The sequence below is a fragment of the Salarias fasciatus genome, chromosome 18 (genome assembly GCF_902148845.1).
Source record: "Salarias fasciatus chromosome 18, fSalaFa1.1, whole genome shotgun sequence".
In the NCBI taxonomy this organism is placed as follows: domain Eukaryota; kingdom Metazoa; phylum Chordata; class Actinopteri; order Blenniiformes; family Blenniidae; genus Salarias; species Salarias fasciatus.
Genome location: NC_043762.1, coordinates 25543428 through 25571054, shown reverse-complemented (window position 1 = coordinate 25571054; position 27627 = coordinate 25543428). Strand labels below are relative to the sequence as shown.

General features: G+C 44.8%; 1 protein-coding gene across 1 annotated transcript in view; it reads left to right on the top strand.

Annotated features, from left to right (window-relative positions):
• LOC115405814 (cadherin-12-like) overlaps nt 1–18453 on the top strand; it is a 55806-nt gene extending 37353 nt beyond the window's left edge. Inside the window, exons 9-12 of the mRNA XM_030115518.1 lie at nt 900–1021; nt 2943–3057; nt 5094–5345; nt 17592–18453. Of these exons, the coding sequence (XP_029971378.1) occupies nt 900–1021; nt 2943–3057; nt 5094–5345; nt 17592–18223 (1121 nt within the window). The 3' untranslated portion in view covers nt 18224–18453. The remainder of the gene's footprint in view (nt 1–899; nt 1022–2942; nt 3058–5093; nt 5346–17591) is intronic.
• Nucleotides 18454–27627: the final 9174 nt, after the last annotated feature.

The following is a 27627-nucleotide window of genomic DNA, read 5'->3' as shown; positions in this document are numbered from 1 at the left end:
ATGTTTTGCGAGAGCTGTTGACCAAAATTTTGTTGACCAAAACTACAGCTTAATTAAATAAAGCTTATCAGGATTATAATGTTCTGTTTGACTTCAAATTGTGGTTTAAAGAACTGAGGAAATACATCAAATAAATTTCAGTGATAAAGCTGTTATTCCCACAGAAGTGTTGCTGGAGGTTTGATATGAAGCGATTCACTTCGTTTTCTATAATAATGATTGTTGTTTGAACCGCTTGGACCCTGAGTCCAGGAGGAAAAAGGAAACTTTCATTCTATAGCTGTTCTTGAATGACTATCTGCCTCCATCTAGTGGTTAAAGCTGATATAACAGCAGAGCTCAACTGTGGCTTCATCTGTTCAACTGGACGAATTTGTGATTATAAACTGAGTTATTAGTTTCACAGAAATTAAAAATGAATGGATTGGCATTTTCATTGAAAAGGTCTGAACACCTGGAGGAGTTGATAATGATCAAGTTTCCATGTGGAGGAAATAACTGAGTCACTGTGTGGATTAGGAAACACTCTCCACGGCTTTAGAAAGTCCAGCATTCATCCAAATATTTATCTCTTCTCTTTTCACTTTAATTCATAGAGACTGTTGTATTTTGTAGATTTAAAATGAAGTGTGTGTGTGTGTGTGTGTGTGTGTGTGTGTGTGTGTGTGTGTGTGTGTGTGTGTGTGTGTGTGTGTCTGTGTAGACAGTTTTCTGTATATTTATATTATTTCATGGCTTATATCAGAGGTGTGTCTGTGTCTCAGATGAGAAACTGGTTTCTCAGGATGTGCTGCAGTTCTGGTTTTAATTCCCTGAGCACCGACAGGAGGGCAGCGAACTGCTGCTGCTTGACGTCTCCGCGGCTGTAACCACCTGCTCCTCCCTGTCCGTCCGTCCAGATAACCCTCTGCTCTCCAGCAAAGTGGCGGTGACCGTCAACGTCCTGGACGTCAACGAGTTTCCTCCCGAGCTGTCGGTCCCTTCAGACACCTTCGTCTGTGAAAACTCCCGAATCGGACAGGTGAGCCGCTCCGACCCTGCTTGATAGGATCGAGGTGATATTTAGGAAAAGCATTATAAATATTAGCACAATCATTTTTATGAAAACTAATTCTCGGTTGTTTCCACGGTGCTGTGACTTCCAGTTTTACTTCCAGTGTTTACAATTCAGAGGACATTAATCCAAACTCCTCTGCTGTGTTAAATAGATGTTATTAACCGACTCAGTGCCTGACTGAGGAACAGGGAGCAGATTTACTCATCCATAGCTGGTTATAGTTCTCACTGAACGCAGATTAAACATGGTGTGTCTCCAGGCTCAATATCAGGGCCTCTTATATGTGTTATCGTTGCTTTCATCTGTTGGTTCTTGTCGTTGTTTTGCATTTTTGTCACTTTCGTCATTAATAAGTGTTAAAATAGGCCATGTCTGATCCAACTGTAGTCTGATATTAAAATAAATGTTGGCCTTTCAATATAAGAAAGTTTCAAATGTTTGGATTTGATGGCTTTTGCTTCAGGCATTAATTACGGTGGCAAAGAGGTCCTAGTGCAAATGGTGTGTGTTACTTTAATTGGTCTAAAACTTTAGAATAAAAAAGCCCATTTACTGTGAAAGCGCAACACTGCGGGACATAGTGGAACCGTTCCGTCATGCTGCAGTAGATACGAGCATAGATATACAGTGGGCCAAAAAAGTATTTATTCAGCCACCAGTTGTGCAAGTTCTCCCACTTAAAAAGATGAGAGAGGCCTGCAATTGTCATCATAGGTTTACCTCAACTATGAGAGACAGAATGAGAAAAAAAAAAATCCAGAAAATCACATTGTCTGATTTTTAAAGAATTGATTTGGAAATGGTGGAAAATAAGGATTTGGTCATTTACAAATAAGCAGGAATTCTGGCTCTCACGGAGCTGTAAGTTCTTCTTTCAGCGGCTCCTCTGTCCTCCACTCGTTACCTGTATCAGTGGCGTATAAAAGACACACAACCTCAAACCGTCACACTCCAAACTCCACGCAAGATCTCGCCCCGCGGGGTCAAAATGATCACAGGAATGGTGAGCAAAAATCCCAGAACCACACGGGGGAGACCTCGTGAACGACCTGCAGAGAGCTGGGACCAAAGTAACAAAGGCTACTGTCAGTAACACACCACGCCGCCAGACTCAAACCCTGCAGTGCCAGACGCCCCCTGCTTCAGCCAGGACACGCCCAGGCCCGTCTGAAGTTTGCTAGAGAGCATTTGGATGATCCAGAGGACGACTGGGAGAATGTCATATGGTCAGATGAAACCAAATTGGTGGCTGACTAAATGCTTTTTTGCCCCACAGCATGGCTACAAGACAAAAAATAGATTTACACTTTTTTTACACTCTGCACTTTCAGTGTGATGGCTTAAGATTAGCACTTTGTGACATAAATGAAACGCTGACTCACTTAATTTTACAGACATACAAATATCATTAAAATCAAGGAGGCGTTGCAGCTTTTGTTAGTTTCCTCTAATCTGTTTTCTTTGACCCTTTTTTTCATTTTTATGATGGTAATACTTATTGACGGATTTCATATTGGGCTTCTCTCCTCTCCTGCACACTCGGGCTTTATTTCTTGTAGTTTTTTTATTTTGTATAAAATAAAGTGTCACGATGCTTCCAGCAGCTCATTCAGTTCATTCTCTAAATCCTTCTTTCGTCTGCGGAGTCTTTGGTTCAAATTGTTTTGTGTCTTTGTTTGTTCATAAAGCTTCACTTATTTCAAGAATGTATCACTTAAGACAAAACCTTTAATTACTCTTCTTACTCAGTAAACAGAATTTTTTTTTTTTTTTTGGCAATGTGCTTCAGGTTGAAACTCCACTGTAAAACAATGAAAATGATTGAGGTTATGTTTCTGTATTAGTCGGATCGGTCTTGACTGACTGTCTGTCTCTTCCTGATCAGGTGATCCAGACGGTCAGCGCCGTGGACAGAGACTTACCGCCCGTCGGCCAGAGGTTCTTCTTCAAATCCCCCAAAGAGCTCCGCAACAGAAACTTCACTGTGCGAGATTTTGGAAGTAAGTCAACCAGGAAGGCGAGAAAAGAAGGAAACTTTCATGAAGTGGCAGTGCTGCTCTAAAGCAGGGAGGTCAGAGAGTCCAGTAAAGACACAAGAGCTTTTCCATCTTTTGTCATGACATTTCTGCAATGTATTGATTCCACCACCAGGGGGCGAACTTCAGCTCCCATTCTGTGATAAGGTGATCAGAATTGCTACACAGAAGTAGAAATGTGTGAAGATGCGAGCAGAGTCATAAAAATCCCTGTGAGCTGTGAGCCGGGAACCAGAAACTGCAGCTCTTTCCTTCAAATGTCGTTTGTCTCGTGTTCCAACAGGACGGATCGTTAAATGTGAGCTTCTTAATGATTTATTGAAACACGGTCAGAGATTCAGAGTTCTGGTTATTTCTAGATTATACTGCTGTTGTTTAGCGGTCAGTCCCTCTTGAGATCAAACTGCGCTGTAAGTGAAGCGAGTTTGACACCTCTGACCGAGAGGCTTCTGAAGCTAGCTTGTGTTTGGATATTCACAGGTTTGAATCCCGCTGAGGGCCACTGAGCAGAGCTGCTGACTGCCACAGCAGCTCAACGCTGATGAGGAGTTCAATGCAAACAACAATTGCTGCTGGATATTTATTGTACTCTGGCTAAAGTATTTCACTGAAACAAGACCTGAAAACACACACACACATAAACACACACACACACACACACACACACACACACACACACTCTCACACACACACACACACACACACGTCCTCTGGCATGTGGAAGTGCAGTATAACAGTGATTCCTCTCTGCTCGCCGCTCTCTCTTTCCTGCGGTGGACACTTCCAGACCTGTCAGCGGTCGTCATCGCTCGGTGCAGATGAAGGTAGCGCCCCTCCTCTGGGACACATGTCGCCTGTCACCTGTCAGCTCCCGGTCCGGGGATTACATCCTGTCGAGTGCAGAGTGGCTCTCAGCCAGCAGGAGGTAGTGGCACGGCGCCGCCGCTCCGGCTTCCTGCTCGGCTTCCTGCTCGGCTTCTCCCGGCCTCTGATGCGAGCCGACGTGCGGGAGCGAGCCCCGACACGGGTTTCCCGGGCCTCTGCCTCCGCCGGACGATGATTAGAGGCCTGAAAACGTCTCGTCGGGGGATTGGCGTTGATGAACCCTGAAAATATAAAATACTGAGGAACATGACTCCTGCTCCTTCAGAGAGCATGGTGTGTGTGTGTGTGTGTGTGTGTGTGTGTGTGTGTGTGTGTGTGTGTGTGTGTGTGTGTGTGTGTGTGGTTTGTGAATGTTACCATGGAGAGATGAGCTTTGAACAAACCCTCCGCTGACATTCTCACGGTCCTCCTGCAACACCTCACCAACAGCCTCTGTTATATTTGGGTGTGTTTGTACCTTCAGAGTGAGCTTCACGTCTGATAGAGGGAGACACAGGCAGCCCGCAGCCACCACGGGGAACTGGAGCGTGTGTCTGTGTGTGTGTGTGTGTGTGTGTGTTTGTGTGTGTGTGTGTGAGAGAGAGAACAGGAACAAGGTGCCTTAATGGTCTCTACCTTGTCAGGCTTCATCTGCATCCAAGAAGGAGAGAATGGATCTTTTCTGACACACACACCCCCCCACACACACATCCACACACACACACACACACACACACACACACAAGCCTCTGTCTCTATCTCTGTGAGGCCTCTCACGTTGACATAATGGATTTCCTGCTCCCTGAGCTTAACCCTCAGCATCAGAGGTCGCTCTGTGACTGTAAACACACTGAGAAGGTGAAGGAACCCCCCCGAAACCACGTCTTCCCTCTCACATGCAGAGAAAACATTCACATATCCTGTCCCTGCTGGTTTGACCCCATTAATGTGTCACAGCCAGATGAGAATCAAACGTCCACGTATCTGTGCAGAATTCATTTACAGAACCTTCTTCTTGGACTCAGACGGTTTCTGATCTAAGAAACGTTTCCAAAGCTTTCCAGTTTTCGGGCGTCGGTGTGACTCGGTGAGTGGTGTCGGTCTGAGGTGTAACCACGTCTCCCGTTGCCCTCCAGATAACACAGCCGGCATCGTGACCCGGCGGCTGGGCTTCCAGCGGCGCCTGCAGGACGTCTACGTCCTCCCGGTGGTGGTTGAAGACAGCGGGTATCCGGCTCAGAGCAGCACCGCCACCCTGACCATCCGGGTGTGTTCCTGTGAAACGGGAGGCTCGCTGCTCACCTGCTCGGCGGAGGCCATCTTCCTGCCCGTGGGCCTCAGTACCGGAGCTCTGATGGCCATCCTGCTGTGCGTGGCTCTGCTGATCGGTAAGCGACTCCCACTGCTGACCTATGGAAAATCCATACTTATGCATTTGCTCGAGATATGCTTTACCTCATGTGTGGTGGATCTTGATGAGATTTGCTATAAATACAAGCTAAAGCCCCCTGGTTGGGCTTTTCTGTTTATCTTTCCACAAACTTTACGAGCTCAGACTCTTGCGTGTAGCTTGTGGGCTGGCGTCCGGGGAAGAGGGCGCCGGCCGATTGGCCAAACACGTTGACGTGCAGAGCAGGAATGGAAACACAGTTTAGTTCAGGCGGCCTTTTGTGAGATGTACATTATTCATGGTTATTGTCTTGATTGTCATCTGGGTAGTGAGGAACCCCCCCCCCCCCCCCCCACTGAAGAGGTTGCAGTTTCCACGAGTTTTTCATGTTAAAAACTGTTAAAGAAATCGAAGCACTGCCTTCAGACCAAACTGCTTGTTTCATTTGCTCCTCAAGCTGTGTTTATTATCCGATTTTTACAGTAAGTGTTTGTTGTTTTAGCAGCTTTTTTAAATACACATACACACAACTCAGCACGATGCCTAATAAATACAGATTATTATTGTAATTACGTTTACGGCCTGCCTTTCTGCTAATTGCTTCCTTGTTATACATAATCAGCCTCACTCATGTCTCGTGCTTCTCAACCTCCTTTTTATTGGTGTTTTGCACGAAGCAGACTATTATCCAATAATAAAGAGACGCGTGCGTCATTTATAGAATACTTGATTCAAATGAGGGGAAGTGGATCAAAATCACGCTGATCCGTACATAAAGCTGACTGAGGCTCCGGCTCCGCTCACCTGGTGAATTCTAAACTGTTAAAAACATTGTCTGGGACTTTCAGAGATGGAAAGTTTACAGTCATAAAGTGATAAATGAACTCTTAGATGCCTGACTTGCATGTATTTTGTTCATAAACAACAGTTAATTTCCTGTCGCAGTATATAATTACTAAAGAAAAACAGGAAACAGATTCCATGCTGTGTCTCGAACGGGGGGGAGCTGTGTTTGTGTGCTGCCGAGTGATGCAGAACAAGGCCGACAGCGAAGAGGTACAAGGCAGGGATGATGCAAAACTCACAGCTGAGGTTCAAAACAAGGTCGGTACCAGACGAGACAAAACAAGATGAGGCTTCACAGACGAGAGGCGCGGGTGGAAGCGGGGGGGGGGGGGGGGGGGGGGGGGGGGGCTGGCACCAACCGCCCGACTGGCTACGGCAGCATGAGAGGAAGCGGCACATCAAACTGGAGGCAGCAGCAGCAGCAGCCAGACGGCGACGGGAGGAGTGTTGATCCCGACGAGAAACGGGTGAAACACATTAGGAGAGGGAGAAACGAGGAGCAGATCGAGATCAGCGGAACAAAGACAGAGGCGTCATCAGCAAACGCTGGAACACAGACAGAGACGAGTGGAGGGCTGGTGGTGATATGTGCTATTGGAACATCACTTTGAATAATTTGATTGATGCTGTAGGAAGAATTTTGAGAATTATCACTTATAAAGACTCAGTTCAGAAGTCTTTATTTTTTCAGTTTTGGAGTTCAGTTTACACATTTATGATGCTTTGCTATTCCTCCATCCTGACACAGTCTCTTTTTTATTGCCTTTTTTCTTATCCGGAAGAGTTTTATTCGCTTTTAACCCCACTAAAGATGGGTAGTTTGTTAGGGCTAGTGTGAGTTAGACCCAATAGCTGACTCTGAGGTGGGTGAAGGGTTTTTGATTTAGATTTCGAGGCTGTGATGATGACGGATTGATCAGCAGATGATGCTGAGGACCAAACTGGTCCGAAGACACTGTGATGCAGCTTGAGGTGAAGATAGTTGATTCGCTGAAGATGGAACCGGAGCACAGGGAAACAAGCAGATCAGTTTAACAAGTCACAGGAAAAATAACGAAACGTTCTTGAGCCTGAGATGCTAAATACCACATGAGGTAAAGGGACGACGTGGCGAGAATAGACCAGGAGGGCTTCGACTCTACATGGCGATCTAGAGTTAAACCACTGACTGTCTCTGTTGTTTCTTCTTCTACTGTTGCAATGAGGAAAAACAAGCTGCTTCACCAGGGGATTCCAACTCTTTTTAGTTTAGGAGCTGCGCACGGCCCTTTTAATGGTCTGTTTTTATAAGGCTGTGCATGTTTGTACAGCAGGGGTCCTCAGCTCCTCATCCTGAGCCTCTGAATAATTTACCGGGTTTTCTCTTACTCCTTTTTTCCTCTCCCCTCCTGCGATCGTCTGATTTGGCTCCGGCTCCCCACACAAAGCGTTAGTTACATAACCACCTGTCCAGTCGCAGTGAGAGCAGGCGGGGGTCACGTGCACACGCTTCCCATTGTGCACACAGGCGCATACAGCGCCCCGCTCTTAAAGCACGTGTGTTCCATCACAGCCGAGCGGCGCGCGGCATGAAAGCCGCTCTTGTTGCTGCCATCTCGGCCGACTCGGCCCCGTTATGACAGACGCATGTCGGCTTCCTCCTCCGTGCTCTGATGGCATGTCAGAGAAGAATAGCAGCCTCCCGAGGGCATTCTGCCGTCTTTGTCGGTGTCCTCCGTACAGCGGCGCAGTAAGTGAAAAGGAGTTACAAAAGGAGGAGAGTGGAGGAGGGGGCTAATATCTGCCTACATGTAACTGTAATCCAATTTTTCTCAAGCCTGACGGAGGAGGAATCCTGCTCAAACTTGTTCTCCTGACCAGGAATTCTCAAGTTGTTTTTCACTCGGCATTAGCATCCCTGCGAGCGTCAGGGACTCGGCTCTCAGAATCACGCACGTCTGTCTTCAAACCGTCTCATTTCAGCTGGTTACATGTGATGAAAGAAGCCTTCTCCACTCTGCTGTCATGTTTGGAAGCTGATTTGTGAAAGCTCAGTGCATCACTCCCTCTGTTCACTGACGCAATTTGACCTGGCAAGTTAAAAAGAGAATAAAACAAATCTGAAAGAATTCATTTTCTTCGGGCGCTAAAAATGTAATGGGATGTTTCTAACACCAGTCAAAAAAAGAAGAAAAAAACAGGAACAAGCTTTGAAAGCGTCACTTTTGAGCATTTGCCACCTTCGTCTTTCAGAATAACCTCTCAGGCAGACGTACGAGGGGACAGTCGTCACAGCAAAACTTCAGTTCTTGAGCCCTGTGCAGCTTCGTCATTATCTGTAGGAGTTAATAGAAGTCAGCTTCAGATGCTTTAAGTGTTTTTAACTGTCCATCTTATTGACATATTGACAACGACAGGAATGAAAATGATCTGTGAGCCTGAGCTGTGGCGACTGTGGAGAGCGTCTCAGACGACCTGCATCGATTCTGCATTTATGTTTCAGAAAAGTTTCCTGTTCACGCGGCAGCGTTTTGAAAATGATGTTGATTTATAAGAAATGTCAGAATATGATGAATGACAGGTAATATGCTGAAGTAGACCAAAAACATTGTTACTACAAAACCACAGTGTGCAGGAACAGAATCCAGAGAGAGACAGTTATGTGAAATCGGCGGCAACACTTTCAGAAAAAAAGGTGAAAGAGGACAGAAACTGTAAATGAGATCTCAGGTTGGAAGGTGAATTATTTCAGTTAAACCTACTATTTTTCTCACGTAGGTAAGTTTGAGATGAACAGAGTTCCTGCTGTTGTAGTTATTGAAAAAATGTTTGTTTTTGTAACGTTAGCTGATATATTGTGAAGATGTAGCCATTTCCAGCTCCAGAATCAAAAAAACCTGTCATTGAAAACACCATTAAATGCAGCTAAACTCCTACTTTGAGGAGTTTCTGAGAAAAGGACCAACGGCGGTGTTACATGGAGACACATTTTCTATTCAGTCTGAACTACATTTAGTTTTAATCCCAACTCTGCAGCAAGTTAAAAGATTTAACACTAGAAAGTGCTGATTATAATTCACACTGATGTCAATGTTAAAAACAACAACAACAAACAAACAAAGCTAGCGAGTTCAATCTAGCATAAATTCTCCTGTAGCCACTGTGTCCACCTTAACGTGGCGGGAATTACAACATGTCAAGTTTCTGTAACGAACCGAACGTGAAGTTCCATCCACTGAGGGTTTAGAGTCGTCTCTCTCCTTCCTGCTGTTAGCAGCTGTTATCACCCAGTAAACTAGAATGTTGTATAATTGCAGCGACGCATAATCAGAGGTTTTATTTACTCGATACCTCTACGAGGTTATTGAGCATCAACTTATATAACTTGCGCTTAATGAGTCAATCAGTCATTACCCTCAGTAATAACCGCTCAGCCAGTGTTTCACAGGAACGCCGTGGTATCGCGGCTGCTGGAGCATTATTGATGCGTCCTTTTCAGAGAGAGAGAGAGAGACAACTGAAAGTAGTTACAGCAAACAAACAGGTTTTTCAGAGGAGTACGGTCTTTAATCGGGCTCAAAAGAAGTTCCAAACTGGCTCAAAACCAATTCAAATCAGGCTCAGAATAGGTTCAGAACAGGCTCCTAGCGTTCTCCTAACAGGCTCAAGCCAGGCTCCCAAAAGGCTCCAAATGAAATAAAGTAGCAGCAAACAAGCATTACAAAACTCTAAAGCGCTTCCTTTAAAAGGGTTACTCAATTCAGTGATAAAACAATTGAAAAATACACCTTTCATGTTTATTGAGAGAAGCAAAGCCTCCCAACGTCTGAATGATCATTTGAAGAACTCGGTACCTCCACCTGGTTCTATCTAGACTGGAGAAGAACCAAGTAAGGAGTATTTTTTTGATGTGAATTTTTTTGTTTTATTTTTCATTCCTGTGTTTCGGTAAGTCTGAGGGGCCACACCTCCCTGTGATTTGGGTAATCCAACCATTTCCTGTAGAGGCGCACAGACGAGAACAATGGCAGTTTGAGGGAATCCTGTCACGGTGGAAATTAATTAAGTCCCACTGTTTCCACAGACGTCGGAGTACAAAACAGACACGGGAGTGGTGTGTTGCCAAGGAGGGTTCTCTTTGAAGGAGAAACGATGGAAACTTGCCACCGTGTGGGCTGGCGAATAGCAGAACAATGGGGGAGATTTCAGAACGCCCGCTGTCCTCTGGGGGGAGTGCTCTTTGGCTTGGCTTCCCCGATTGTTTCACTAACTCGCTGTTCGCTCTTGTTACCATGAACGCTGAAATGCAAGCTCATCGGGAGGAGAAGTAGGTCGAAAAGAAACGCTGTGGGGATGACCGAGGCACCACAGCAGTAATCTGGACTTACTGAGGCTCTGGAGTTCCTGTCAGGTCAGCCTTTATATCGCTTCCAAATCGCCGGCGGATTCAAAGAAAACTCAACAACAAGACAAAATGAGAATATTTGTTCAAACAAAGTGGGAAAAAAAAACTAAAATCCTGATTTATGCGAGGATTAAAAAGATGAGGGACTCCTGACGTCGGGAGTTAAAGTGGAGCAGCGCCGTGTGCGAAAGCCGATTAGGCCACGTTCCGTCTTCTGTCAAGAGTTTGTCCCGAAACTCAGAGGTCTGTGACGAGATCCAGACGTGTGAGGGCTCGAAAGGTAGCACAAGTTTGGCTCCAAACTTCACTCGCTGGGCTCGTTCCAGTGCGGGAGAATGGAGGAACTTCTGTGAAATGTGTTGAGGATCCCAGTGGAGACTTACTCTCGTGAGAACGAGAACCGCCAGGGTGCTTCATCCCCACACTAGATACTCCATACGACGCCGAGACTCACACCCATCAGCAGGTGTTAAAGGAATTTAATTTCCTCAGAGGTGAGAAAGAAGAACTTTACCATCATTTGTTTGAGCAGCAGGATAAGCAGGATCACACACACACTCACACACCAAAAGAGACAACCTACAGGTGTGGTTAGCAGCAGAGGGAAGTGGTGCTCACAACAAGTGAAGATTTAAAAAAAATATATATCTCAAGTTGGAACTTTTAGAAGAAACTCAGTGTGAATGGTGGAAAACTAAATTGTTAAAAGATGTTCGGACTCAGTCATTGCAACCGTTTCTTCTGTACTTGTGTGAGTAGAAGAGTGTTTTCCTCCAGAGGGTCGACTCCCAGTCCAGATCCTCCTGGACTTGGTGGAGTTAACTGTTCAGAACTTAACTTCTGAAACAAAAATTGAGGAAGACTTTTGTGTAAAGTCTTTAAGAGAAGATTAAAAAAATAAAAGTTCAGTAAGTTGTGTATCACCACAAACTGTTGATCATTAAAGATTCTCCAGTGAGCCCCACTTTTTGAAAATAGTGTAAATTGTCGATCGTGTTTCGGCTATAACCAGGGTTAAACTTTGCGTTTTGGATTTCCATGCAGTGATCGATCTTTTTTTGAATTTTCAGGAATAAATTTGAAAAAGAACTGAAGGCTTCATAGAAATGAGTCAAACATGAAATCATATTAAAAAAAGAGTTGGGTTTTTTTTCGGGTTGAAATTTAAAGACACTCTGGAGATGCTACCTGGATGAGGATTTGGGAGGGAACAGTGACCGCACCAACGTTTCCATGGAAAAGACCAAAGAGTGTGTGTTAGACATCGTATGTGCTCCGATAACTTCTGAAGGTTTAAACGCACTCAGTTCTGTGAGGGGTTTTGGACGGTATCCAGAGAAGCCTTGGATGTAAGCGCTCCCTACAATTCTACAATTCTACAATTTCATTTAGCAGATGCTTTTGTCCAAAGCGACGTACAACACAAGCAAGAATACAGACATAAAGAAAGAAACCATTAGTAAATGCTTCAATTGCTTCAAGTGCGATTGGTCAAGGGAGTTGCCATCAAGTTGCAGAAGAGGAGCCACTACACACCCCCCTTTTTTTTGTGAGTGTGTGTCAACTTAGTCAGTGGTACATAAGTGCTCAATTTTAGAACACCTGACCTATTCTTCCCCAAACATGGGGTCGGACTAAAGGCCCGTCCATGCTTCACATGTCCGCGTGGGTGCGCGTTGCGCGTTGGTCCACGTGACGTAAAAATCGTCATGAATTCCTGTCCGCTAGGGTCCGCGCGGACCGATCCGCGGACGTCCGCGCAGCAGCCAGAAATTGAGACCGCGTTGCGCAGTGCGCGCAGGTCGCGGAAGTGTGCGCCTGCGCCAGAGCGCCATAGCAAACAAAACATGACGGTAAAAGTGAAAGTAGACGGAGCTCCAGCCTGATGGCTCCACTTAAAGACACCGAAAGAGTGAAAAACTCGTGGAAAGAGAGAGAGACTGTCTGGAGGGAGGAGAAGGTCTGCAGACAGAAGTGAAAAAGTAACTAATCGCTCCGGCTGCGCCCCGCGATTCAGAAACAGAAAAAAAAGGCTAAATAAACTTTAATACTTGAAGATAATGGACTGACAATGTATGTGCTTAATTTTCTCTAAATAAACCGTAATAAAGGAGCAGATAAACAGTCTGTAGAGCCGGAAAAGCTTCTCGAGGCTGCGTGGATCACCGCGCCGGCATGAGACGCGCACAGCTGAGCTCAAAATGTAGCATGGGAGAAAGCGCGTCCGCATCGGTGGTGCGCGGACCTTCCAAAGCGGACGCGGAAACGCGTACATGTGAAGCATGGACGGGCCTTAAGTCCCTAGGTGTTCTCTGAACAATTGAGCTCCCTCATGGAGCATTTCAAATAACCCATCTGCAGATTGCTGTCTTGACCAACAGTTTTTCTTATTTCTGAGTTTTTTGTTATGAGTGAAGCCCGAATACCTTCAAGCCCAACAAAGACGGAGCAAAATTGAAGTTTGGTGATGTGAATTCCTGAATTCCTGTTTGCTGTGCAGTGCCTGGTGCGAAGCTTTAGCCATCTCCAGCTTCAGATGATTTGTGCTTTATGATGACTTTCTAAGACTTCCTGGTGCCGGGCCGGACGATTAATCATACCGAGGAGGCCGCGAGAAAAACTGGAGCTGCTGCGGAGGGCCGAGGCATAATGTCTGCTGAAATGAGCTCAATATATATAGACCTCTTTTTAAAAAGCGCTGTGCTACATGGCTTTGATAAACTACCGTTCCCACGCTGCAACCTTTAGTTCTGCTTTTTCGTTCTTTTCTCAATAATAGTGACTCTCATCTTAATCTTTCAACACTGCAGAGATAAGCAAAGATACAGCCGCAAACATGGATTGCTTCCCTCTGAAAAATCATCTCCATCTATCTGTTTGGATTAGAAGAAAAAGAGAAATAACAGAAACAACATGGCGGCCCCGTAGGACCAGGACCAGGACCAGGACCGGGACCCGGACCCCGGCGTTCCATCAGCATCACCTGACTTTCTCATTTGCTCAACACCAGACTTCAGCACAACGGCTCCCAGTTTTAACGGTTCAGCTTCCCAGAGTGCACCACTTCAAGCAGTGACTTTAAAAATTTACAGCGTTCATATTCTTTCTCGCTGCAGAATTTTCTCCTGCAATGATATTACAGATCATGCTGGAGACGTGTGACAATACCACCTGAGCCTTAAATATTGCCGCTCTCACCAGAGTCGTCTCTCTGGTAATGCTGCCGTTATGAGACGCGGAGTGATGAAGGACCAGTAAGGGTTAGTGTTGCAGTCACATCCAAGCGCTTCACAAAACGTTAGGCTGAAGGAACTCGGCAGAAACCTCGACGGCGTTCCGGAAATGGAGCTGGGCACAGCATTCCTTATGTCTGATGTTCATTCTAAGATGAAGCTCGTGTCTGTGTGTATACAAGTCAAACAGGAAGAGGAATTTGCATCGTGTCAGGCCTCAGTAAAGCAGAATTGTCAGATTCTCAATCCCCACTGTGCTCATGTTGGGGTTTGTAAAACTAATCCAAGTCAGCATCGATCAGTGCTGAAATTTCTTTCCTGGATGATTAAGAGTCATTATTTACCCCAAAAGTTCTCAAAGTGTGTGGCAGCCCTTGTGTCCTCTGGTGTTGGGGCAGCTGTGGCTTGATTGGTCGAGCCGTCGTGTCTCAGTTGGAAGGTTTCTGGTTCAAAGATTGTTTCCTTGAATCTCAAACTGTTCCCACTGGATGGATTTTATTCACTCCACAAATAAAGTAACAGAACTCGCCTCGTTATGCGTTTCCTGTTGCTTGAGCTGTTTCAGTGTTTCTCTCTTTTCACGGTCTGGAAGTTGTACAGAGTGTTTGTTTCTCGTGTGAAACAGTAGCTTTGCCTGCAGTAATTTGCCCAGCCGGCAGCCCCGCCCCCTGCTCCTCTCCTCCCAACGCCATGCAGCACGCCGCTATTCTTCCACCCGCAGAGCAACACGTTGCGGCTGCTGGATATTCCCCCATCTGGCCCCATGACTGCTGGTTCCTGTGAGACAATATCAGGTTCAGCTTGGATCACAAACGATGTCCACAAACGGTGCGTGACTTTCAGGGAAAAATGATTCCACACACAGGCCGGAGTGTCTATTTGGTATTCTATCTGGATCCTTGCTTCTTCTTCTTCTTCATCTTCTTCTTCTTTTTTTTTTCCTTTAAAATTGGCTGTTTGAAATTGTACGTTTCTCTTCTTGCCAGAAGCAGCCAGCAGTCGCGCACAAAGAGACTCCAACGCTAAATGTGCTGAAAAAGAATTCCAACCATGTACTTTACCATCCATCCGTCTTCCATACCACTCTGTGTGCAGTCAGTCAGATGGTGGCGGTGGCGGTGGCGGTGGCGGTGAACGCCCCGGTCAGGCTGCAGTTACAGGAGTCTGTGCTGCTGATTCGAATCCAATAGAGCCTTTCTAATCTTAGAAAGACTTCTCCAGCACTAATTATCACCTGTAAATGTTGCACAAACACCACATCTCACTCTAATCATCACCTGATGGTGTCGATGAGAGGAAGTAGTGTTTCCTTATCAGATGACTCTCGGTGTTTTCCTTATCTTCGGCGAATAGAGTCTGAACCCTGCAGGTTGTACCTGAGCGCCGTCCCTCCGTCTGTCCATCTGGAGGGGGTTCACAGCAACACAAAGCCTTCACATGTCGTATTAGGAGTATACATTAGGCTTCATGGCGTTTAAAAATATCATATTTGACCCCTGCAATTCTTAGGTTGGTAGTCCGAACCTCATGTCTTGAGTAGTGTTTACGTGAACGTGTGCATGTAATTAATGATTTTTACTACCTTTTTTCTTGAGGGATCCAATATTTTTACCAATAGAAACTCATATGACTCCCTGCCACCCCTGTATAATTTAAAAACCTCATGCATGGCACACTATGTATAAAATACAGTTTCTTTGCTATATTGTGTCACGATGCGCTCCTTTCTTGGGTTTATACTCCATCTGGAGGTGTTTGGCCGTCTGGTCCCGCTTCAGCTTGCACTCTCCGGTTTTTGATCACAAAAGAAGCATTCAGCTCTAATTATGTTCTCTGCCTCTATATATTCTACATAACTCTCTTGGTAGACTCTTTTATTTCTTTTTAACAATTCATCTTTTTAGTGTGATGCGCTGCCATTTCTTCTCCAGCTGCTTTCTTAGTGACCTTACTTTCGTTGTGCTGCAGACACTTTTAAAAAAAAAAAATTTTCCCCATTTTTTCTTTATTATTTTTTCAATGTAAGAAATGATATATTCTTATTTGTCTGGACTCTGTCCAGCTGCACTTAAAAAGAAAAAGAAGAACCAAACAAGAAAGTACAGCGGCGACGTCCTTCACAGGAGTAAATGAATATATAATGTATACATGTCTATAAATATATCCACAGGATAATATGGTGACAGTATTGCACAGATGTGTTGCTCTGGAAGTTATTGTTGTTTTTTGGCTGAAAAAAGAACCATTCTGTTGTGTTCCCAGTTTCTTGTGCTCCATTTGTCCATCCAGGCTTGACCCTGAGAACTCGCTTCGTCACTCTCTGCAGCTTTAAATTATTTCACTTCCTGTTTGCCCTCCTACTGACTCCACATTTACAGTCTCTTAAAGGTTTGGCCGCGTTTTGATTTTTCCCTTTTGCATAAACACTGACGTTCGGTGAAAGAAGCTTGCTGACTTCTTTCACTTGAACTTCTGTGATCAATCAGGTCACGTTGCGAAGACTTATAAAACATATTTGTAGAAGACATTTTAACCTTATTAAAAACCGCTTTAACTGACTCAAGGACTCTTCCCTGGTAAACTGTGAAAGACTTGAAACCAGTAAAACTCGAGAAACCTTTTAAATTCCAGACTTTATATCTCATGAAGGATTAACAAAAATTAAACAGCTACCGAGTGAAAATTAATGATCACCATTTTTTTTTTCTCCCGCACGGTAAGAGCCGTGCTGCCCCAGGCTGAATGTATGCTAGCATAGCTTTGATATATGGCGTGATCGAACATGAAGCGCGCCCCCGTTAGCTTGTGATATGTTGTTAAGCAGTCCGCATTAGCTCTCAGCTCACTCATTATGCATGTTGCTCGACTGAATGGGGTCAAGATGAGACGTTTTCTCGCTCCACGATTCGGGACAGAGAGGCCTGAACTTCTGCACCACAAAAAAACTTTCTTGTGTCTTTTTTTTTCCTCCCCGAGGACGCCACTGCGGGCTCGGCTTCTTATAATAGACAGAAGACAGAAATTATTCATGTCGATGACAAAAACAAAAAAAATAAAACAAGCTGTGTTGTGAAGCACAAAGGTAAAAAGAGCCAACCAGCGATCTTCAGTCGAGACAGGAAAGTTTGGAGCTTTTGAGGGTCTTCTAGGAGAGTGTTTTTGAGTGCTGCGTTCAGATGGAGCCGCAGCAGTGGCGGCTTTAGCAGGTAAAGGACGCTTCAGAGGCCGGTTACGCTCATCGATCGCCTGGTTAAAGCAGCTGCCTCTGTTTTCCTGCTGGTATTGATTATAACCCAGGAGACAGGACGCACAGTGGACAAACACATTTGCCTGTTTTCAAAATTGGGAGAGACGATGACGGAGCGAGCAAATTAAAAGCGGAGAAATGAAGCAGGACAGAGAGGAGAGAGTGAGCCGTATATCATTTCAAGCCGCCTGCGGTTAAAGCAGAGCATATGTAAAACGGTTTTGTTTTCGTAAAGGATGACTGAAATTATTCCAGTGACACAGATTTTACAAACTCGGAACACTTGAGGCCTGGTTTCCATCTGTGCCTTTGTCTTTCTGTGTGAAGTCAGAACGTTATTCACATCAATTCCTCTGAATTCCAGCCAGTTGAGTTTTATTCCTGCAGCGCCAAACAGAGAAAACTGCCACATGAGCAAGAGGAGGGGACGATAGAAATGAATAAAAAAACTTTCTTTGAACAGGAAGAATTAGCAATCTGACACTTAAAGCAAGAGGATGTAACGTTTGTGATTGTTGTTTCTGTGTTTTGCAGTGATGTCAGCGTTATATATGGGCCAGAGGCGCCACAAAGAGAAAGACACTCTGATGACGTCGAAGGAGGACATCCGCGATAACGTCATTCACTACGACGACGAGGGCGGCGGCGAGGCCGACACGCACGCCTTCGACATGGGCACGCTGCGCAACACGCACCCGCGGCGCAGCAGCTCCCACGGCGGCGGCGGCGGCAGCGCTGCCGCCAAGAAAGAGAAGAACGGCTACGGCGAAGGCGTCCTGCCGCACCTCAGCAGCCGCTGCGACAAGGCGCGGTCGCCCGACATCCACGTGCAGACGGCCAGGATCATCACCGCCCTCAGCAGCAAGGCCCCGGCCCCCTCCGCCGCCGGCAGGGTGACCGAGGGCGACGCCGAGAAGATCAGGGAGTTCATCGAGCACCGGCTGGAGGAGAGCCAGCAGGGCTACGCCGCGCCGCCCTACGACTCGCTGGCCACCTACGCCTACGAGGGCGACGGCTCCGTGGCCGGCTCGCTCAGCTCCATCGAGGAGTCGTTCGTCATCGACGACTCCGGGGAGTTCAGCTCGCTGGGGGACTGGGGGCAGCCGTTCAAAACCCTGGCCAGCATCCTGGAGAGACGGCCGCCCTCTCTATCGGAGGACAGCTGAGAAAACCGAGAGACTTTAGCTTACCGCGCCGGGGATTAGCTTACTTTTCTAGACATGTTTTTGTACTGTGGCAGGCACCGGTTAGAGCGGCGTGAGGACTTCTAGAGCGATGGGTAGCTAGAGAGCAGGACGTCCCGTGACAGAAGGATGAAGAGTAAACCTGATAGCTCCTCAAAGTGCCTGAGGTACTATATGTTTACATGTACTTTAATTTGTGTTACTAAATAAAAAAAAAAAGAAAAAAAAACATTACTTCAACTGATGTTTTGACTTCAATGTAAGATCCTTCTTGACATCGTGTGAGTTCATCTTTCAGAGGGGATTGAACCGGTTAAAGGCTGTTATGGTTACAGAGACTTCATAATGATTGGTTTCGCCCACAGGAATATCGACATGGCTCCAGGAGAGAGTCAGTGGCTGTTTTCTTCACCAGGTCCTCAGAATGAAACACAACACAAGAAATTTCAGACTTCCCAATGGCTAAACCGCTTGCTGGGTGCTTTGGTCAACCCAAACCTTCAATGTCTAGCAGATATTTTGTAGTGAATTAAATACAGACTCCATTTTTTTACAGCAGCATACTTTTTCGAGAAACGGACTTGAGATCATATCTTTACAGGTTTGAACACCAAAGTCCGATAAGTCACCATACCTCGACCACAGACGCTGTAAACATGGCAGCACATGGCCCCTGGTGTGTATAGGAAGGTGAAATATAACTAGGATGGGTTAAATGCAGAGGTAATCCCCTAATGGGGTCGATGATTTGTGCCTTCTTCTTTCTGCATCAGAAGTCCTGATGCTAAACCTACTGGCCTGTGTTCTGATGTTCCATTGCTGCGTCCATATTGTCAGGACCTGAATTCTTAATCAAATTTATAGCCTTTTATGTTTTTTTTAACATTTGAACTCTTCATTTCCAAAACATTTGTCTTGTGTTGTTTGAAGAGGAGCTGGTGTAACTCAGGGGTTAAAACGTTGATATCGCAGCGGTTTGTCCCGTCATATCCCGTCATCTCATTCAGTCGTGTTTCCTTTCTTCAGCAACACAATGACAAACTGCCTGCTGCACCATTTCTAACAGCGTGGTTCCCTGTAAAAGCATTGGGCTTTTGTTGACCAGTCCTGGAAAAAAAAAGAGTGAAAACAGAAGAAAGGATTTCCCATGTCATGAAGGAAATCATAAAATATTTGCCTTTTTTTCCTTCCTAAATCAAAAGAGTTGGTTTCTCCAGTAACAGTGTGTTTAAGGAGGTGTCTCAGTACAGGGCTTCTGTTTTTGAGACCGTTGCATCAGATTAAATAAAGGGTTTTTTGGGGTCTTCGTTCAGCAAGGCGATGTTAAAGCCACGGCTACACGTGTGCATGAGGGTTGTCCAAGTGCCAGGTCGACTCTGACAGTCCAAAGACGTGCAAGTGTGTAAAATCGGTGTCTCTAAGGCCTGGTTTACATGGCAACGGTGCTCAAAGCCAATGAAAATGGTTCCCAAGGTGGAACTTTTTAAAAAAAATGCTCTTACTCCATCCTCGTGTAAATGTAGAAAACGTGAAAACTCCAGCTACATCCCTGTGAAGACGGTGGAAATGATGCTACTGCACATGCGATCCACACCCGTAGTGTGTGTGTGTGTGTGGTTTCATTACAAAAACAACAGCATCAGCTTCTGCCCTGACATTCTAACCACATCGTTTCCAGCGGTCCTTTTGTTTCCATGTAAACGAACATCGTGCTGCAAAGCCGATGTGTTTTCAGTGTAAACACTGTCGTGTAAACGGGGTCGAAGCTGCTCGTTGGTGTGAGTCTCTGGACTGGTGACGTGTCCAGTCCGTCCAGGGTGTGTGTCACATCAGCCCAATGGAACTGGACCTCGGCTTCAGTGTCCTCTACCCAGTTCATCCCTGATTATTGAACTCTACTCCTAGTTACATGACAAATATTTTTACTAGATTTATATTTGATTTCTCATAGAATACATGTTCCAGAGAAAATAAGTTCTCCATCAGTTGACTGTAATTGGGCTTGAGAGAAAGAAACACGAGAGCTGCCGCCTCCTTTTGAGAGACAAACATTTTAAAAGTCACTGAGATTACTTTTTCTTGGCTGCTTTGAGGAGGAAGCCAACTGGACTTTGCCTCTCTTTAAATTGATTAGAATAGCGAGTCAACAAAAACATGTCTTCCGCCTCCTCACACTGATTCTGCAGCTCATTGCCTCCAGAGGTAATTTATCAGAAACCTTTGAGACAGGACATCAGGAAGACCCGCGTTGAATAAGCATGTGAAACTCCCGCCGGAGCGCCGACATCTCTCCGAGGCAAATGCAAACAGTTAAACAGTTGTGGGAGCATTTTATTTGTCCCTCGGAAATTGGCAAATCAATATCCGTCTATGTGCATCGAATCCATCTTCTGCTCCTGCAGCCGCTGTGATGGAAAATAGATTTTGTTGATTGGTACGCTGTAACAGATTGCCTGAGACAGTGGGGATGACCTTCACTCTATCAAGGCCCGATCTGGGCTGGCAGTGGATGGCGCCCGGCTCCGGCGCGGCGGGGTCACGCCTCTCCTGAGTTCATTCTGATCCGGAGAGTAAATGACTCCTGCGCAATGATCGCTCCGATCACAAGCAGCCGGGACGGTGAGGAGATTGATGTCGGGGGGCGCGCAGCACCTTTTGGATTCACGCTGAAAATGGAAAATCTATTTCCCAGCTGACTTCATTTAGGAGTCGATGAAGCACGTGAACCCTGAAAACTCCTGGATGACGAGGTGGGTGATGATGTTGAACCAAGGCTGGGCAAAAACTCTACATCTTACCGGCGTGTTTCACAAGTCTGTCCACACATGTTCACTCTTTTTAAGGTTTGTGAGTAATTTTTTTAACATTCTAGCAGAAAATTAAAGGAATTAACTGATTAAAATCAACATCACTGCTGTCATTACACTGAATTAAGGAGATTGTTGTGTTGTTGCTGTAACACACTCAAAGACATATATACATAATACAAATAGATTTTTTTTATTTATTTATTTATTTCATTTTTGGTTGAAAGGTCGAAACCATTAAAAGATGAAGGTTAAGATACCATTTGCCTCAACATAATAGAAACTTTTTCAAGACATGGTTGTTCATCAAGGGAGCTGTCAGCTCCTGAAGGTCGAGTGTTTTTTCAGCATTCCAATCACTCTCCAAAGGTGGCGCAGGTACGGCTTACAGGACGTGAAAAATGATTGAAGGAATGCTCATCAACTGAAATATACAAGGTGCAGCCAATGAGGAAGATGTGGAGAAACCCTCCCCTCTACCTGAAGCAAGGTCTGAATCACTGATCTGCCTGTCTGTCCTCTCCTGTTCTCTCCGTCTATCCCTTCACCCCAACTGGAACAGCAGAAAGCTGCCGGCTCTCACCCCGGTTCTCCTCAGGTTGTTTTTCCTTTCCTTTAACTTCTGAAGTGACTTCAGATTTTGTAGAGATTTTACAGAGAACTTCTGCTGTAATTTCATCTGCACCCTGTGATTTTGTCATTGATGATTTTAACAGTAAACTAAATACTGAAACTCAACTGAATTAATCAAAGGACAACCCAAACCTCATGGACAAAAAATGATAGGATCAACAAATTGAAACGAAACTGGAGGAGTGCTGAAAGGAGGTAGAGGAAATCCACGTTGACCGTAGAGATCCTATATCAACAACTCAACAATAATGCAGTTAAACAGGCCCGAACGTCCCACTTCTCTCAACTTATCTCAGAAAATAAAAACAACCCCCGGTTTCTCTTCTGCACCTTCAACATTTTTAAGGCTCCGACAGACACTTTGCAGACCACTTCCGAACTAAAATCATGGACATCAGGTCCAGTCTTTTACCCCAACAGGTTTTATCAGTGAACACAGCTGAGTCGTCGTCCATGGACGGACTGGACAGTTTTGACCTGGTTGATGCGAGGACTCTTGGTCGAGTTTCCTCCTAAGTAAAATCAACAACCTGCCCTGTAGATCCCATCCCCACACCACTTTTTAAATCACTTTATGGATTCCTGGAGGAACAGACTTTAAATATCATGAACTGCTGTCTTCAGACGGGTGTCTTCCCCACTGCCTTTAAAACGGCGGTGGTGAAGCCCCTTCTGAAGAAGAGCAATTTAGACCCCAATGTTCTTAATAACTACAGACCAGTATCCAACCTACCGTTTTTAAGTAAAGTTTTAGAAAGACTGGTTTTTAACCAAGTCAGTGACTTTTTAATCACAAATAACACTTTAGGACATCAGTCTGGCAGTGCTGACCTCTGACTTCTCCCGGTGTGGATGGCCTCAGCGGTGGTGTTTCCCATGATGCTCAGTGCCATGCCATGTCTCCCTATTGTAAGCAGCAGAAGTGGGAGTGTGTGTGTGTGTTTGCTTTATTATGTGTTTTTATTGTATTATATATTGAGTCTTGTTTTAAAAGCTGTAGAGCACTTTGTGTTGTTTTGTTTTCGTTTGATTTATTCACTTGTACTTGCTCATATTTCACTTGTTGGGGTTTTCTCTGTACGTGCCTTCAGGTCACTGCATTGTATTTGATGCTATAGTAATAAAATGGAATAAAAAGGGTTCGTGGATCTTCAGTGTGTTGCAGACAGAGATTGATGCCATGTCAGATCCTACATCGAGCTCACTGTGCTGAAGCTCAGCTTGCAAGGATTTTTGAGGCTTTCTCTGTACCGACAAACCCCCGTGAATCATGGAGCTGCTCCTCCCTGATAGATTCCAGCCAGTAAACTTCCACATATTGTCCAATATACCTTACAGGGTTTTGCTCCTGAGACGGTTTTGTTTGGAGTGTGACTCTTTCCACTTCCTCAAGTCCCTCTGGTCCTGTTTTCGGTTGGTGCTGGTGGTAACATTTATTAATTGAAAGTACTGTTGTTTGTTATGTTAAAAATCAAGAGAGTGTCTTTAAAAAAATACATTCATTTAATCATTTAATAGAACTGAATATGCTAAACATGTTAGGACATCTCATGGTGAATGACTTGGCTTTGATTCTTCTTTATTTGAATAAAAGGCACAGGTTTTTGTGACACACCTTTTCATTAAATTGATTTTACCAGACGAAGGAATTTCACAGTTACCTGCAGATCTAGGATCAGGTTTTCCCTGGAGGATCGATCCATCCGTCTTCTATATGTGTTTAATCCCAGGTGTTATCATGGGAGCAGGAGCTGGACAGGTCAGGGCAGACCTGGGAAAAACTGCTGACTTATCAGAGACTCTAATAGGGAGACACACAATCCCCCATGAACACGTTTACAGGGAGCCAACAGGCAGCGAGGGGGAAGGGCTAACCGGAGACTCACACAGGGTCACCGCAGGCTGACACTTCCACGGTCCGTCACTCCTCCGGCTGTCCAGCTGAAGGCGGCAGCGCCGCAGCTTTCCCCTCCGCCCAGCAAGTTGCCCTGACATTTTTTTAATGGTTAGATTTATGTTGTGTGTTTTTCCACCAAAGGGAAATCAGTTGGGAGTTTCACACATACAAGCCAATGTTGAAAGAGTTGGTATCAGATTGGCATCAAGGGCATGAGATCGGGGGAAAAGATGCGTTTTCACTCACAATGTTGTCGTGTAAACAGTGCTTTGTGCGTTGTGTTTCATCGCAGACTCCGGAAGCACTTCTTTATAAAGTGTGTGTGTCGCTTTCCAAATTAATCATTAAGTTATCCTCCGATTTGGAATCAACATGGCTCCTTTGAGCATGCTTCTGTGTGCTCCGGCAGTGGTACAGCCCAACGTTTTCCCAGATGTAAAAAAAAAAATTTAAAAATTAAATTAAATTTTACGTTTAAAAATTGAAATTAAAATTAAAAATACATTTTTTAAAATAAAAATTAATTGAAATTAAAATAAAATACATTTATTAAATTAACATTAATTAAAATGATGATGGCACCATGATGGCACTGACCTCTTCGTTCATATTCCTGAATCATTTTTAACATATACACCTCATACAGGCCATAGTAAACTTTTAATCTCAGCTGTAAAACGTGATAATTGTAGTTTACATGTAGATGAAACACTCAGGCTTAACCTGTTCCCTCGTATAGAAAAGGAAACATTTTGCAGCCACATATATTTCAGATGGATGGCCTAGAATCACATCTGAGCTTTCAACGCACAAAAGAATGAATATTTTGGGCACGTTTTTCATCTTCCAGACCCCCACCAGGCGAACTAAAGCCATCAAGAGTAACTTATTTAGTAAATATGTGAACTACACCTCAGTCTGCTCAATGAGTAAGAACACAAGTTTTCATTCACAGAACTGCGATTTCATCCCGCGGGCAGAGAAGGCTCAAACACAGGAGATGTGTGGCTGCTTACTAATGGACTTTTTTTCATTTCAGAAGAAGCCGCCTCATGCTGCACCTCACCACGACGTGAATTTAATCTGCTGTATGTCTGTCTTGTCAGAATTAGTTCCAGAGCTGATAGGTTTGATCTGTATGCGCTGGAGTACGTCTGCCTCGAAGGCAGTATATCTTCAAAATCTTAATTCAAAGTTTTACTTCCCCTGAATGTTGGCTGTAAGAACTTGTTGGGGATGAGGCCTGGTCTCCACGCTCACCGATAAGAAGAGCGTTTCACAACGGCCGCGGCGCAGCAGTGTTACACCGTCGGCACGGAGGCCGAGGACGAGCTTTTCACGAAGTTTCATTTCAAAAGTTTTTCTATTTTAACTTGAAAAAAAAATGGAGCCCGAGTCTTTCAGACAAGCAAAGCAAAACTGACAAAACTGCTTTCTCCTTCACATGGAGTTTGTCGGCTTCTGGACATCAAATCTTGCATGAATGTGGAAAAAAACTGAATGAAGTCTGCTATCAGTTAAATCAAAAAACAGTATAGGTTGTAATCTTTATCAAACTGATATTGGCCAATGGGTTAATCTAAAGAGTGGGGTACATTTCTCTTCAGCAACCCCAGAGAACTTAAGCAGCAACAAGAAAACCACACCAGAAAAAAGAAAAAGAAATGTTAAACCAACCTCAGCTGTAACAAATAGTACTATTTTTTTCTTTTGAGGGTGAGAAAAGACTGGAGAACGCAGGAAATGTGATTCCGATTACCTGAAATCTGAATTTGTCACCATGCTCCAGTGCCACAATGTTTCCAATCAGCAGCAGCACGAGACAAAGACTGTTTTGGAAGAAGTAAAAGGTTACAGGCAAGAAAAAAAAGAAATCGAATTCTGAAAGACGGAAAAAAAAAAAAAAAGGAGGTTTTTGCTTTGAAGAAGCCAAAGACGCCCGTGAATTGTCTTACAAGGTTTATGCCTTTACAAGTGTGAGTAAAGCCCACATCAATAGAGCCAACGGTTATTGGTCGGATATAGTTTGTGTGTGTATCTGTAGGGGAGAATCACTCCGGTTGGTCCGCCTATTGAGGAAATAGCACTTCTCAGACGGCAGCAGCAGTAACCGCGGCTTTGGTCTGATAAAGGGACTCGCAGCAGATGCCTTTTGATGGTCTGCTTACAGCAGCTGCCTTTGTTTGTCCTCCTCTTCTCATTGATCACCTGAGCAATGGTCGAGAGTGAGAGCCCCAGCCGAGGGAGCATAAATCTGCCCATTACCAACAGGGGGTCTTCCTCTGCAATCTTTTTTTCTGCTCCTTCGCAGCTGTTTCCTGGATGTTTGAATAAAGAGCCACCGATTCCCCGGCGCCCAAGGCCATTAACACCGAAGCTGTTTGTGGATACACACTCCTGCAAATCCTACAGCTGCCACGTTGAATCTGCAATTGACTTTCCCTGCTCCACTTCTGTTAAATCTCTCCCTTTGTATTTATCTACCCCTCAGTTTGCACACGGCTTACTTTTTGAGCCCTTGAGCAAATGCAAAGGTAAGGTGATTAATTAAATTCAGGGGAGATTTGCAGCTGGGGAAGTGATGGATATAAGTGACGGTGTAATTCGGAGGGGTGTTATCCCGCAGGAGGCGGCGGGGGAGCCTGTTTGGGACGTGAGGGAAAGAGGTACTGAAAGAATTTGGGCCAATGTGCGGCGGATGCATAACCAATGGAGGAAAATGACAAAGATGATAGCGCCGTAGGGAGGACGAGCAGCGGAGAGAGAACAATGCTACAGTGGGATTAATGCATTACCCACTTTTTACTCCTAAAGATACAGAGTTGCTGTAGCTTACAGACTGGTTCTCTCTATTTAGTTTAATTTAATTAGCGGCTGCACAGAGCTTTAATCGTTTCTGTGCGTACTGGTAGATCTCCAGAGCTGCACGGTGTTACCATCGCCAAGTCTGACAATGGAGAGGCCTTGATTCAAGCTCTGTGTGTGTTTGCATGTTCTCACTCTGGATCAATAACAAATTTCACCGACTGACGTTTCGGATTCTTTGGTGACCCTAAACTGCAAAAAGGTGTAAATGCTTGTCTTCCATTGGGGTCGACTCAAACGGCTGAGCATTTAAAAATGGAAGCAGGTCCACTGATGCACAGGGTTTTTTTCACACCTTCATTTATTTGTAACAGTTGAAAAAGGCTCTTCATAAGCTCCTTCATGCAAAGACAGAAAGAGAAAAAAAACAGTCACACACAAATGAAAATAAAAGAAAAACAACAAATCAAAGTAAGATATAGGACATGTCCGGAGCGAGTGTGTGCTGCAGATCAATACACTAGAAGAAGCTGATGCTGTTATATCAGTCTCTGCTCTACAGTGTGAGTTGCAACCTCAGAATACACAGTTTAACAGTTGGGCTCAGAGATGCTGCTGCTATCACGAGGAGATCCGTTTTCTCAGCTGCCTCACCGCAACTTTTGTTAGCAGACTTCGTGATAACATATTTTCTGTGTTGTACATCACAAACTTAACTTTGTGATCGATCATCTCTGTTGCTTTTTGCATCTCTTCGCGCGTCTCTTTTCACACTATAAATTAACATATGGGAGAGGATCCCATTAAGAGCACAGAAATGCTTTTAACTGGTTTCCAAATTTTGTTTTCCATGTAGTCAACTAATGCTTAGTTTTTCTGAAGTCCCTTCAATACGGAGAGTGATGAGCACAATACAAACTGACCACACAACCACAGGCTGAGGCATTTCGGATGCTGTTCAGAGGAATTTAATAGCTCTATATTTAGAGGACGCAGCGTGATCAGCAGCCTCCTAAATTGATGTGATACCAGCGTTTTTCAACCTCCCAGGCAGAACTGTTTCCGTAATGAATCAGCTCTGCAAAACAAAAAAAGACACGCTCGAGTCTCTCTGCATTTGGAAGGATTCAGTGGTCAAACTCTGTTTATTATCAAAAGACGTGTGATTGGATGTCGATGCTGTGGGTTCTAATCTGGGCCAATCTGTGTGGAGTTTGCATGTTCCATTAAAAAAAAAAAAACAC